Genomic DNA, 15,501 nt, shown 5'->3' with positions numbered 1-15,501 from the left:
GGATTTGGCTCCCGGACTGACGTTTGCTGACTCTGCTGTAGACTGGGGGAATCTGGACACTGGCTCCAAACTTGTCAGGAAACAGCAGTGGGACCTTAGACCCTGCTCTATCATCTGTACAATGAGAGGGGAGGCTGAGGGAACCTCGAGGGCTTCGTCCTATTCTAAGGTTCTATGGTTCTGATTAAGGGTTGTAAGAGGTGAACATTTGTGTACTACCACTTGCCAGACACTATACACACAGTGTCTTTCTTTGAGGGAGCCATTATGATCCCCATTGTACTGATGAGGAGACAAGGATCAAAGGGGCCCGGCAGCCTTCTGCTTAAGATCAAATGATTTGAAAGTGGAGAAGCTAGAATTCAAATTCACTGCTGTCTGCTCTCCTCACTAAAACTCAATGTCCTTTGTATCTTTTACTTTCTTTCCAAAAGAAACTTTTTATTGTTGTAAAATATATATAGCATGAATTTGCCATTTTAACCATTTTTAAGTGTACAATTCAGTGGCGTTAATTACATGCATCATTATGCAACAATCACCACCGTCTATTTCCAAAACCTTTTATCACCCCAAATGGAAACTCTGTACTAATTAAGAAACAACTCCCCATTTTCCTTTCCCCCAGCCTCTGGTAACTATGAATCTATTTTCCATTAGATTTTATTTAATTAAGGAAATTTTAGTTAAATTTCTTGTCATCCTACTTGGTCTCCGATCAGTATCTATGAAACTGCATACCCCAGACATCTTCAGCACCATCTCTCAATCTTCCCCTCTTTGGTTAGAAGCAAGAGCAGACTTTAAGCCTGATGCTCTGTCTTCCAGGTTCACACCCTTTTCTCTCTACTTATTTACCTTTTACAGTATAGTATTCTCAACATAAGTATAAACTTATTGAATTCACAAATATAATAACAAAATATGATTTTGTCCCAATTCTCTAGAATTAGGACAAATTCTAGAGTAATTTCCTCTATTCCATGTGGACTCTGTTTCCACATCAGTGAGTCAAAAGTCAGGATATAGACATATTAGCTGGCATGCTCTAAGCATTCAACAAAAGCTGATTGTATAATTGGAGGATGGTTGAACAGGTGGATGAAAATCAGAGTTCTCACTGAGACAGGTGTCTCAGACCAGAAAAGATTGTGGAAAAGCCCAAAGAAGGGTCATCTCCAACTAGGACTGATTGATTCAACAAATGTCTGTTGACATTTGACTATCTATCAGCCCTACTGAGAACTAAACACTGCACTGCCAGTAGTTTTCTAGATGCTGTGGAGACAGTAGTGACGAATCAGATGAAAACTTCTGCCCTCATAGGGAGAAGGAAAATAAGCAAATTAAGTTAAATATATATGTATTTATATATACATATATATAACACAATATATATAACATACATAACTTATATTTAGTGTATTTATTTGAAATATAGTACAAGTATATGTGTATATGATAGATGTACATTGTATATACAAATGCATACATGTGCATTGTAAGGATTATACATGTATTATACATGAATGCACGCAAAGTGTATGTATGTATGTATGGAAGGATGGATGCATTGATCCAGATCGCGTAAGTGCTAAGGAGAAAAGTAAAATGGAGATAGGGTTGAAGTTTTATATCAAGTGGGCAGGGAAGGCCTCATGAGATGACTTGAGTAAAGACCTGAGGGAGTGGGGGACTCAGCCGTGCAGGAATCTGCATGTTACACACAGCAGGAGCAGCACAACCGAGCTAGGGGTGTGTCTGGCTTAGCCAATGTGATGAGCACAGAGGCAGAGGAAGATGAAGCCAGAGAGGAGAGGCAGAGGACAGATAGTGTAGACCTTGTTGGTTTTAGCAAGGGCTTTGGCTTTTACTGGAGACAGCCATCTCTTTTCAAGGTCCTCACTGACTTTACTTACTTTCAGTTAAATTACACAGTTTATGTTCCGGCAGAATCACTGTGGCCACACTGGAAATGAACCTGCTGAGGGCCAAAAGCAGACGCAGAGGCATCAGGTAGGAGGCCGCTGTAGTGATCCAGGCGAGTTTGGACAGGGCTTGGATGAGAGTGGTTGTAACAGGTGAGGGGAAGAATACCAGACTCTGGATATATTTTTAAGGTTGAACCAGCTGGATTCACTGGTAGACTAGATGTGAGTATGAGACAAAGAGGAGAGTCATAGATGATATCCAGATTTTTAATCTTAGAAACTTTGATAGCCCAGCATTATCGATAACACAAATACCTTCAATATCTTTGCTGAAGACCAAAGGCCTAGAGAGGGAGCTTTACTGTGTGGACTTGCTGATCCAGAAAGCACAGCCTATCTAAGCCTTTAGCCCCAAATGCCTCTACAAAGGGTGGGGAAGGGAGGGGAGGGAGGACTTCTCTGGAGCTTCTACTACTCGAGAACTGTGCAAACAGCTTTGGCTGTGGACCCACTGGACTAATCTCATCCTTACACTGCCCAGATGTGCAACCCTGGATAATTAAGGTGCATTAGAAATCGTGCTGGATTTAGAGCCAGAGACTCCTGAGTTCTAACCCTGATTCCTCCGCTAGTCTGCTGCATGCCTTTGGGATAATCCACACACCCTCTCTAAGTCTCATTTTCCTCAGTTGCGTAGTAGTGTCAATAATACTACCCTCTCTGCTGCTTGGAGGTGCTAAGAAGCCCAAAGGAGGTAGTGAGTGTGCTTATCAGGTAAATATGTTATAATGCACCAAATAGCTTTTTTTTTTTTTTTTCTTTTGCGGTATGCAGGCCTGTCATTGTTGTGGCCTCTCCCGTTGCAGAGCACAGGCTCCGGACGCGCAGGCCCAGCGGCCATGGCTCACAGGCCCAGCCGCTCCGCGGCATGTGGGATCTTCCCAGACCGGGGCACGAACCCGTGTCCCCTGCATCGGCAGGCGGACTCTCAACCACTGCGCCACCAGGGAAGCCCCCCAAATAGCTTTTTGTTTATAGCCATTGCCCTCCAGATCCACTCTCTACCCTTCTTCACCCTGCTTGTGCCTGGGGAAATTAACCTGTATGGGCACATTAACACACTCCCTTGACCTCTCATTGGATATATCCGGAGCTGGTAGGAAAAGGGAAACAAAAGGTGGAGAGTGAGCTTGGAATACCTATTCCCCCCGATCCTTCCAGACGTCCCTCTACTGACAGTCACAGCTCCTGACCAGTGCTCCACTCTACACAGCTCTTTATCCCCTGGTTCTGGTAACTGCTCCCTCTCTTCCACTCTTCAGGCCTAAGAGTGATGAAGGTGGCCCACCCTTACTGGCCCTGGGGTATTGCACGGGGTATCCACTGTGGTTTCCCTACCCTCCTTTGTAAGTAGTGCCTTTTTATTAAGCTCTTATCTGTTACCCAATTTGGCTCCACCATTTGTTTTCTGCCAAGATCTTGACTTACAATCATCAAACTATTACTTCCTGTGTCTCCAGGATAGTCCCATGCTTTTATCTAATGTTTGGGGATAAGAATAAACCCTCCCGGGCTTCCCTGGTGGCGCAGTGGTCGAGAGTCCGCCTGCCGATGCAGGGGACACGGGTTCGTGCCCCGATCCGGGAAGATCCCACATGCCGCGGAGCGGCTGGACCCGTGAGCCATGGCCGCTGAGCCTGCGCGTCCGGAGCCTGTGCTCCGCAACGGGAGAGACCGCAGGGGTGAGAGGCCCGCGTACCGCAAAATAATAATAATAATAATAATAATAATAAAGAATAAACCCTCTCATTTGGCCATTTCCGTGACGGCTAGTCTAGGAAACGGAGACCCTGTATTTCAGTACATGAGGTTTAGAACAGAGTTCTTAAAACTTCCCTCAATAGAACAGTCCGAGGTTCACAGTTTTGGGTGACTCCATATAAGGGGGAATTGAAGACCACTCCTTCGCCTCCATCCTACTTTGGAGTTTTGGCTGCTTCTTGGGAATTTATATAACTTGCTCCTAAGTGATCAACGAGTGCTTCAATATGGAAAGTGTTGTGTGGGTAGTTATATTATTAAGTTAGCCAGGATAGATGACCAGATAGGATTTTTGGTCAGTCTTGACCTAATCTTCCAGATACCAACCCATTTCTGTGAGGCATGGCCTACATTGCAGATCTCCTTCTGGGCTCTGGGAATCCAGAGGTTCACATCCCCAGATGGCAGCAGCTCCTTCAGGCCTTTGATGGTTTGGGATTTTAGTGGTAGGCGTAGACCAATCTGCTCATTAAGGCAGAGCTCACAGATCCGGTTGCCCAGCATGTGCCCAGGAAGGCTTTCCCAGTCTTCCTGTTACTCATCAGGACACTGAGGAAATCGTGCAGGTCCTGCCATAGGTCCAGGAGTTGGACCTCCACTTTCAAATTTTGCTTCTTCAGGTGGTCCCAAATGGGACTCCCTGCAAGGCATCAGCACACAAGGCCCAGTGGGTGTACCCCAAGGAGAGGTTTTGCTCCACGGCCTTCTTAATTGTCTTGTGGGGGGAGTAATTGATGATGGAGGTGACAGTCCTCAGGTGGGTAAAGAATGATGTCTCAAAGAGGCCCTCCATGTGGAGGTGGCTCTTGGCTTTGTTCTTCACATTGGACTTCTTGGCACAGAGAATATCCTCTTCCTGGAAACTGATAATTCTCTCCTTTAAAGAGGTCTCTTTCGGGGAAGGCATTTGTATAACCAACTTGCCTTGAGGAAACAGCTCCTGGGGGAGCAAAGTGTTGGCATCTGGGTTGGTATTCACTTCCAGAGACCAAGAGCCCTGGTCTGTCAACTGCCACATCTTCCTCTTGGCCTTCCCGCTCGAGTACCGCTTCTGGGGGTGGTGCCCCTTCTTGATGCTCATACTCAGAGGGAGCCCTCCTACGTGGGTATAGCAGATACTGTACAGGCGAGTCTCGTATTCCTGCATCAGAGCCTGGCACGATTCCTCCTTGGCCATGATCGTCTTAGCGTGGGTATAAAAGTTTGGGAGCCAATAGCTCTGGAGTTTGAACAGAGACACTTTCTGCTTGTGACTCAGGATTTCCCTCCTGGTGGTTGACTGGTTGGGATGCCAGATGGAAAGGTTCAGAAGGGCCTCTGGAAAGAAAGATAAAGGATGAAAATGATGTGGAATGGTGAGGTTTTTGAATTTTTCCAAATGTTTTTGTGTCCTGGGGTGTAGACAGGTCAGATATATAGTGAACATGTTTTTAGGGTTTGTTCAACACTCAGTGACCCCTTACTCTGATTACCTTCCTTCTTCCCCAGAGAAATAATCATTTCGTGGGATTCCTCAAGTTACTTTTCAGACTACTGAAAGTTATTGTAAAGGAAAGCGAGAGGTACGCGAAAACATGTTCAAGAACAGGAAACATGTACCTCTGAATGGGATTTCTCAAAGTTAGATCTGACTGAAGGAAAGAGTTTGGACTGGACAAATTGAAAAACTCCCAACTAGCCCTGATTTTAATGTCATCAATCCTCAGTTATCTATATGAATAAAGAGGAGTGTGACTAAGCCCAAACAGCGAATCTTCTGGAACACATTTGTATTTGGGTTAGGAACACCTTTTCAGTTAGTAAATAAATACATTGGAATGAATCTGATGTTCTAGAGAAGGGGTTGGCAAACTTTTTTCTGTAAAGAGCCAGTAGTAAGTATTTTATGCTTTGTAACACATATATAGTCTCTGTTGCACAGTCTTCTTCTTTAAGCCTTTAAAAATACAAAAACACTCTTAGCTCCTAGGCCACATGTACTGCATTTGGCCTGTGGACTGTAGTTTGTTCTCAAGAATCCCAATTGAAAAATAAAACAAACCAACTACGAAAATAAAACAAAACATGCCATGCAGGCTTAGAAGTGCAGGAGCTATTCAATTACCCTGTCCCAATTCCCCTTCATTCTTGCCAGCCACCCTTCACTCACAAGTACTATCTCAGGAACAGGCACCTACCAGCTTCAGGACAACTGGTCTCTCTCAAGCCCTTCCCTGTTTAGGGTTGGGGTTCCCACTGATTCCCTGATGGAGAGGGTAGCAGTCTGCAAGGCAAGAGACTGAGGACTATCAGACACTGGATTGATTTTTTCTTATATCTCCCAGGGATTTCACTTCGGATATGCTTTATAATTCTCTCCCAATACATATCAATATATTGAAGGCGGGAGGTGAGTACAATGGGCGATTTGTTACAACATTTTACTCAGTGGGATCTCCGGAATCTTAACGTTCCCTGGTTTCCTTTCTCCTTTGGCTAGTTGAGCTGAGAATCAAGTTGTCAAATCAACCCTAGATGGAAATCTTATTCATTCATTCTTTCAACAGATATTTATTATGTGCCTACTAAGTGCCAGGTACCATTCTAGGTGTTTGGGATACATCCACAAACAGAACAAAAATCCCCGCCCTCAAGGAGCTTATACTCTAGCAGAGGAGAGAGACAATATACAATAAGCATAATAAATACATCCTCTAGTGAGAATGAAAGTTATAAGCATTACAGGAAAAGAGGAAAGGAGGACGTAGGGAGAGCTAGGGCAGGGGTGGATGAGTGGGCATTGGGCCATCAGGGTAGCCTTCAATGAAGAGGTGAGAACTGCCCAGAGACTTGAGGTGAAGGGAGGTCCATGTGAATACATGGGGGAGGAGCCTTCCAGGCAGCGTGAACAGCCAGTGCAAAGCCTTGAACTGGGAATGTGTCCACTATGTCTGAGGAACTGCAGGGAGGCCAATCTGGCTGCAGTGAGGGAGCAAGAGAGAAGCAGGAGATGAGGTCAGAAAGGCAATGGCGCCAGGTCTCTAGGACCTGGAAAGGCATTTTAGGGGCGCTGGGTTTCACACTGAGATGGGAGCCATTGGTGGTGGTGGTGGGGAGGGTCAGCGAGCAGAGGAGTGACATGAACTAACGGATGTTTTAAAAAGCTCACCCTGGCTGCTGGGAGCAGAGAACAAGAGCAGCAGTGAGGAGACTGATTCAGAGATGATTTCAATAGCCAGGCGAGAAATGATGGTGGCTTAGGCCAGGTGATAACAGTGAAGGTGGTGCTACCTTTGATTCTGAACATATTGTAGGCAATTTGGCCGTCATTAACTCTCTCATGTCTGGCTGCAGTGAGACAAACAGCCCAGCCCATCAGACTCCTGCTTGTTGCTCTTGGTTCCGATTTTTCAGCCTAAGATTTCGCCACAACACAGCCTGAGCCAACCGTACATCTAAGGCTATAAAGGCAGCCTTACTGTAGGACTGACAGGCACGGGAAGCTGTGCAACCTAGCTGCCCAGGTTTCTCCCCACTCACACCCGCCGGCTTACCTCCTTCTGGGGACTGAACGAAACTGATGAACTCCTGACAGAGAATGTAATGGAAACACAAGTTGGTTTTACAGAAGAAAGGTAACCGGTATTTTTCCAACCAGGTCAATAATCCTTTGTAGTTTGCAATCTAGAGTCCAAACAAACAAGGAACAGAAAAGAGAAATGGAACTGAATCGCTAAGAAATGCAGCTTAGCAAGGGCAATAAATAACCTCATGCTTGTAGTATTTGGCCCAGAGGAGAGGTGTGTTGATTAAAAATAGTATCTAAGGGAGGCAGAGATTGGGGTTGAGGTTCTCAAAGGACTGATTGGCAGGAAAGGAAAGGCTTGTTTTCTCATCAGAAAAATCTTTCTTATTCCTGGGTGAGGTTGTTTAAGAAAAGGTCAAAGTAAAGAAAAAAAATCTAAGTTTTGCTTGAGAGAAGAGAAGCAGGAGAGATTTTGGTCTGTTGTGTCAAGTCATAACTCTACTCAACTTGCTTCTTTGTAAGCACACTTACAATTTCTCACAAGCTCTCAACCCATATCACCAGCACAACGTGTACAAAAACACACAAACACACATAACATCATTTAGAATATGGGACGGATCCCTGAAGGATCTAACTACCAGAGAAAGGAAATAAAATAAAATTATAAGTCTTGGGGCTCTCGTAAGAAAACCAAATATAAGAATCAAGTGGAGTGTCTTTCTCAGCTCTCCAGATCCCAGAGAAAAATAAAACCTTGTTGTGAGCATGGCTGAGTGATCTTTCTGATGCCACATGTCACAGGTAGGGCATGAGGAAGCCATTGGTGAGTCCAAGGTCTACAGAGTGGAAAAGGAGAACAGGAGGGGGGAAAAGGAGAAGAGAGAGACAGTGAACAAGGACAAGGAAAAAACATATAAAGAGAAAAAATGATTGGGAGAAAGATAAGTCTCATGGTCAAGCAGTCATTAGGAACTTTCGAGTGTCATCTTGACTTGAGCTACACCTTACAATGCAAATAATTGCTATGTGGCCCATTGGCTGCACTGCCTATCTCACACCCATGGCAAGCATTGCCAATCAATTCTCAGACTCTTTCTGGCTTAGGTGTGGCCTCAGAGTTCTTCTCAACACAGTCCTCCAAGTATCTCCTACCCAACGACCACAGTGGACATGAGAGTTTAATCACTTTTGCTAACCATGGACTACAATATAGAGGAAAGAACTCACCAGCAGTTGCTTGCCCAAGTGGTAAAAATGCAAAAAGCAGAAATGTCTACCTGGCTTGATGCTGTTTGTCCTACTTACCTGCTTTATAGTTTCTTCCACAGTCACCCTCAGGAGATCCTATCCCTCTCCCTGTCCGATTCCACACATCAAATTCAGCTGCCTCTTCCCCCATCCCAAACCATACACCATTCAAGAATCATACTCACCAAGTCATGGGGTATTTCTGGCCACAAGCTCCACTATGAATTTTCAAGAGTGTAAAATGGTGTCTGACCAAAGACCTGCAAAAGAAAGCTAAGAAACAGCCAGAGGGGTCTAGAGTTTCTCTTCATGAAAATGTCACAGTCCATCCGCAGCCACAGGCGAAGAGAGGTTCCATTGCTTTCCTATATCAAGGGACATTAATTCCTAACTTTATTGCACTGAATCAACTTGCTTTGTGCAAAACAACCAAGAAAGATTAAACTGCAAGATTCATTTACCTTTTGGCTCCATCCTGCCCCGACCTGGGAGTTATCTTGCCTGTGTGCAAAGGCCAAAGCTCACGACATTAAAAGGTATTTATTTTGTGTATTGCATTATTCATTTCTACAGGACTTAGAAAGAGCAAAGGCTTAAAGCCTTTTCATAAAGAGAAATACCTTTGGATTTGCCTAAATTCTTTAACTGGAGAAAGTAGAGAGAACAGAGGATGTGAGGATTAAAGGTACAAATAACTTAGGGGGGCATTAAGAGTGTCCAAAATTGATAGAAAATTCTAGGCTACTGTCCTCTTTTGTCAAGGAGAAGGGTCTGTGACCTAGGCAGTTTTGAGACTAATGTGAAAGGGCTTCTATGTTTACAGGTAGCTATGCTTAGCAGTCTCACTGTAGGCATCAAAATATCTCAAAGTGCCCCCAAAGTATTTGTGATAAACCAGAGGGGCTAAAGTGAACTCTCAGCACATCACGTCATTCTGACCATCTCCCCGAGACCGGCAGCCCCAAACGTTTGTCAGACTGCGGCCCCCTCCTTCTCTTCCCTTTGTCCTTGGCTGTATCGATGGAAGGTGATGGTGTTGCCTGCACTTCACAAATATCGGTCTATGAAGGAGACTCAATACTTAGCGACCCCTCCCTGCTCTGCACTCAGTGTTGGACAAGACACACCCTGCCTGACGTGTGAAGTTACCTTTATGGGATGTGCGGTGGGACTGTGAGATCGTGAGATTTTGTGGGAGTAGTGCGTGGGAGCGTTTTCACCATGTGACATTTGTGCCATTCAGGGCCGGAGGCTGATGTGGAAAACACGCCAGGCCTGGAGCCACAGGACCTGGTCACTCTAGGACTGCCCCAGATTTGCCAAGTGATCTTAGGCAAGTCATTTAACTTCTGAGACCCATCTGTAAGGAGGGAGTGATGTTGACCTGACAGGGTGATTATGGACATTAAATGGTAGAAATTTGTAAATTGACAGCAACACTCAACATGAAATACCACTTTCTTCCTAAATAGACCACAGCGACCTAAATGGCCAGGACATTCTCAGGATTCTACTTCCCACATTACGTTCGCCATTTCTATAACATTATTGCGGGCTGCATAATTAAGTTGACAAACTGATTAGCTAAAATGCCTTAAGGTTACTTCTGAAACCTTTCATTAAGACAGTGGCAGATGCTAGAGTATGAGTGCGGATCACCCCCAAACACCTGCTCTTCGAGGCCTTTTCCTCCTTCCCTTTTTTACCATGTCGCTGGTACCACCATCCACCCAGGCACCCACGCCTGCTACCCTGATCCCTCTCTTCTTGTTACCACTTCTGTCTGACATTCAGAGTGATAGGTCCTGCGTTTCGCTTTGTGAAAAATCTCTCCTATTTATCCATCCTCTTCATCGTTTTGCCTTTAGACTCTCATCGCTTCTCACCTAGACTCTAGAAACAATCTCCTGACTAGTTTCCCTGTCTCCACTGTGGCCCCCTGACAGCGCTATCCATGGCCAGACTTCTGCAGAAATAATTTTCCTAGATGAAAGTCTGATGATGCCACTCCTTTACCTAAACCTCTGATGATTTTCTATTGCCCTCAGAATGATGTCCAAACTCCTAAGCTCGGCTTACCTACTCTCGGAGGCCTGGCTGTGCAGCCTCATCTCTTGCTATGTCTGCCTCTCACAACTTTTTCTTCAGCCTTAGAGGTTCCCCCAAGGTGCCATAGGACTGTATTCCGTGGTGCCTTTACTTACTCTGTCCTGTCCCTAAGGCCCCTGCTTCTCTTGATACTCAACCCCCCAGTCTTTTCCTCTTGCTTCTTTATCCACCCTTCCCTCCCCATCTTCGTCCCCAGACCATTGTCAAATAACTAGTCTTCTTTCCAGGCTTGGCTTGTGTGACCTCTTCACTGGCACCTTTCTGACTCTTCCAGGTAGGAGTGGCCTCTTCCTCCAATGTACCCCACTACCTCCTAGAGACTTCAGTCATGTCACTCACAACCCTTTGCGCACTGGCCTTAAACACTGGTCTCTCACGTTAGACTGGAATTCCTTGAAGACACAGATGGCATCATTAATATCTGTGTCCCCAGGACTAAGCTCAACGTCTAGCACAAAGTGCCACCCAATAGGTGTTTGTGGAATAATAGTGTTCTTTCCTAGTTTTGTGAAATTTCACCTTTTCACAGGCAGCATCCATGGAAAAAGGTGCACTGAGATGAGCAACTATTTATAAGGCACCGGCGCTCAGATGTAACCAAATATTTAAACCAAAAAAGAAGCAGGATTAGTGTAGGTTTGGTTTGAAGAATATTTTGATATTTGAGGTTTGTTTTAGTTGCATAGATTGAGAAGATATATAAATTTGGTTTCAGTTAACAACTCAGCAATTACTATCTGCCAAACACCGGGTGAAGGGAGTAGAGCAGAATGAATAATCCATGGTCCTTCTGGAGGAATTCACAACTTCACAATCCAGTGGGGCAGATACACACATATAACACAAGAAAGTTGCAAAGTGCCAAGGGGCACAGAGGCAGGGGGAAATAAGTTCCTATTGGGAGGACCTAGGAACTCCTTAAGCAGAGCAGGATTTAACTAGAGATCTGAAAAATGGTTAAGAGTTTGGTGGGTGAAACTATGGAAACTAAGAACACAGCCAAGGAGAAGCATAGAGGTGGGAGAATGCCAGGTGTGCTTTGCAAGGGTAGAGCGGCCATCACTGCAGCGCTGGGGACCAGCAAATGGTGTGATGAAAGATAACTGTGTACAGGCAAAGGTGATCAAGGAGGCTGGGGATTTAGGATTTCATTATATCAATAACTGGAACTCCTGGAGATTTTAGAGCATTTTCTACTTCATGTTTATTTGCTCAAATTGAAATAGTTTTGATTTGGTAAAACTTGATTTTTGAAAAAATGCTGGAGAGGGTGTGGAGAAAAGGGAACCCTCTTGCATTGTTGGTGGGAATGTAAATTGATACAGCCATTTTGAGGAACAGTATGGAGGTTCCTTAAAAAACTAAAAATAGAATTACCATATAACCCAGCAATCCCACTACTGGGCATATACTCAGAGGAAACCATAATTCAAAAAGACACATGCACCCCATGTTCATTGTAGCACTATTTACAATAGCCCGGTCATGGAAGCAACCTAAATGCCTATTGACAGACGAATGGATAAAATAGATGTGGTACATATGTACAATGGAATATTACTCAGCCATAAAAAGGAATGAAATTTTGGGTCATTTGTAGAGACGTGGATGAATCTAGAGACTGTCATACAGAGTGAAGTAAGTCAGAAATAGAAAAACAAATATCATATAGTAACGCATATATATGGAACCTAGAAAAATGGTACAGATGAACCTGTTTGCAGGGCAGAAATAGAGACACAGATGTAGAGAACAAACGTATAGACACCAAGGGAGAAAAGTTGGCTGGGGGTGGTGGTGGTGGTGGTGGGATGAATTGGAATATTGCGATTGACATATATAGACTATTATGTATAAAATGGATAACTAATAAGAATCTGCTGTATAAAAAATAAATAATGTAAAATTAAAAAAAAAAAAGATACTCAGCTCAGTAAGATTCACTCTTCAGCTGTTGATGAAACATTTGGATTTAAGTCTGAGAATGCTTACTAGGAGAGAAAGAAATGTGTTGAAAAAATCAGCAAAGGTTTCATCCTCTAGAAGAATTATAAGATTTGTAGAACCAATCATCTCTATATGGGGAGAAAAAAATCTCTCATAAGCAGGATTGCTTTGAGGATGGGAAAATGAAGCAATTTGAATGGATCATTTCACAAGGGTAAATCTCAGCATGACGATGGCTTTTAGGGTCATCTAACTCAATTTCTCCCCTCTCCAGGACCCTCGTCTGCCACATCGCTCTGCTTAAACACTCCCAGCTGTGGGGAGCTCCCCGTCTCACAGGACTGCCCATTCCATTTATGAAGAGAGAAAATAGTTTCGTAAGATCTTTCCTACTGTGAACTGCCTTCCTTTACCTTCTTTCCGTTTGTTGAAACTCTGCCCTCTGAATCTTGATTGAATTCATCTAAGTCCTCTTTTAATGGACAGAGATCCCATATTTACAAAGTCATTACAACCTTCTGCCTACCTCCACCCCCTCTGGCTAGTCACTAAGCATTTCTTCAGTAATTCATCACATGGCCTCCTTTCTGTCTGGTTCCCTTCTCATTGCCTGAAGGGGCACCCACAACTCAATCATTCCACATCCTTCCCAGTGAGGAGCATAAGACAACTATTACCCATGTTCTATGTTATATTAGCATGGCCGGAAATGGGGTTAGCTTTCACCATCTTTAATTTGTGCAGTCACTTTTCAGAAATCAAGTCAAATTTCAACTTGTCGGTTTGGGCCCAACATTAAAGCCCCAGAAAGAGGCTTTTTTTGAATATATCGGTAATGCAACATATTTATTATTTCTCTCAAGCTTGATCATTGTGCTGCCCAAGTTAATCTCAGGAAATAAGTGTTGACTGCCTGAAAGTCAAGCATAGAGACCACAGGTGGACTAGGTGGCCTCTCTAGGTTCATTCTAATTCACTGCCCCTGCTTTTTAGTGTATAATGTCAACTGGTAAATAGTAAGTTAATTGTTCTATCAATGGCCCAGCATTTTTCCATCATACCTAAAGTGTATAATGAAAGACATATAGGGCTTCCCTGGTGGCAAAGTGGTTAAGAATCTGCCTGCCAATGCAGGGGACGCTGGTTGAGCCCTGATCCAGGAAGATCCCACATGCCATGGAGCAACTAAGCCCGTGAGACACAACAACTGAGCCTGTGCTCTAGAGCCCATGAGCCACCACTACTGAGCCCACGTGCCGCAACTACTGAAGGCTGCCTGCCTAGAGCCCATGCTCCACAACAAGACAAGCCACTGTATTGAGAAGCTCGTGCACTGCAACAAAGAGTAGCCCCTGCTCACCACAACTAGAGAAAGCCCGTGCACAGCAACGAAGACCCAACGCAGCCAAAAATAAATAAATTTATTTTTTTAAAAGACACTCATAAAATGAGAAACTTAAATATTATACACTAGTCCTATCTCTCAGCTAGCTAAATGTCTGGTGAGAAAAGTACATGGCACTCCACTGGGGTGAAGTTGTAATAACATAAGAAAACTAAACAATCCCCTTCATTACTTTTCCTAATGACACTTTGGTGGTTATTGTCTTCTAATAATAGAAATAGAAATAGAAACCCAGACAGTCAAACACGATTGTAACAGAACTGATGCCCGTTCTTGCCCTCTGATCCATAGATGTCTTTTTCTTTTGCTACCTAGTGTTGTAAATATTTATGTGTTTTTTTCTATCGTCCTCCTCCTCAGCCCTCTGCTCATCTTTTTATGAGAATTCCCTGATTTAATTTATCTATTCCCCATGGATAATTTCAAAATCTATGTTCTCAGTCCAGACTTCTTTCTTTGGCTCCAGTTTTAAATATCCAATGAGCTATGGGACATCTCCACATGGACACCCGTCAAGCACTTTCATCTCAACATTTTCAAAGCTGATCTGATAATTTTCCTTCCCAACCTTCTCCTTTTCCTGTTTTCCCAGTCTCAGTTACTGGAACCACCATCCAGTTGTCTAAACCAGAAACTTGAAAATCATCTTTGATTCCTGTTGCTCTGTTTCTCTCTCTCTCTCTCTCTCAATACTCCCCTATGCAGTGGAGGAGTATTCCTCAACTGTCTTCCTCAACAGACTGAGCTCCATGAGAGGTGGGACTTTTGTCTTTTCATCTTTATTCCTCTAGACACTAAGAGTGTTTGCACAGTGTCTAAGTTCTGTAAATGTTGAATGAATTGTTCTTTCAAGAAAAGATCTTCAATCGTTTGGACTTTTGTTCATTTGTTGTTATTCATAAATCCTGGCATGGATTTGCTGAATAAGATTATTGAGACGATCTGAGTGCAGGAAAGCAAGGTTTTGGATAAATTTCTCAATCGATTGTTTTCTATAGTCACGCATACTGTTGGTGACGAGGGGCTTGACTGAGAACAGTGCTTGGCATTAACAATACAGTCTTCATGGGATGTAGGAACAAGGCTCTCCATATCCTCCACTTCCCTGTCCTATTTCTCCATTCTTGTTTTTCCATTCTCACCTGTTTTGCCTTCAAACTTCATTATAATCTGAGCAGGTTTTCAACATTCGTTCCACACAATAGTGATATTGATGTGGTAACAAAGAAATTGTTGGATAACCCCAAACCTCATGCTAGCCTTCTCCCTGGAGGCGGTATGACACACAATGGGCCAATATGCATTTTAATTCTTCCCTATTAGTTATCCCTCCTAGTTGCCTTAGTTGTCTTATGAATGGGACTCTATCTGATCCTAAAAGATGTGGTGGCATAAGGTGCGTTAAGGGGAGAAAAGAGAAGAAAAACAACTGGTATGAATAACATAAAATCTACATGTGGTGTCCCTGAATGACTCATTCCTGTTAACAACCACGAAGGTGAGTGGTTTGCCTTACTTGGGGGGCTCAAAGC

At 43.8% G+C, this 15,501-nt stretch overlaps 1 protein-coding gene across 1 annotated transcript; it reads right to left on the bottom strand.

Moving 5' to 3' along the window:
• Window positions 1-3,249: 3,249 nt before the first annotated feature.
• RGSL1 (regulator of G protein signaling like 1) lies at window positions 3,250-12,690 on the bottom strand (the record flags this gene model as incomplete). The annotated part of the gene is given in 8 exon segments (XM_082833640.1): window positions 3,250-3,255; window positions 4,104-4,261; window positions 4,264-4,398; window positions 4,401-5,069; window positions 7,286-7,415; window positions 8,694-8,726; window positions 8,730-8,768; window positions 12,610-12,690. Coding segments are annotated over 8 exon segments (1,251 nt in total).
• Between the last annotated feature and the right edge of the window lie 2,811 nt (window positions 12,691-15,501).

The sequence above is a fragment of the Leucopleurus acutus genome, assembly GCF_964270905.1.
Source record: "Leucopleurus acutus genome assembly, chromosome: 2".
Taxonomy (NCBI): domain Eukaryota; kingdom Metazoa; phylum Chordata; class Mammalia; order Artiodactyla; family Delphinidae; genus Leucopleurus; species Leucopleurus acutus.
This window is presented reverse-complemented; position numbering and strand designations above follow the sequence as displayed.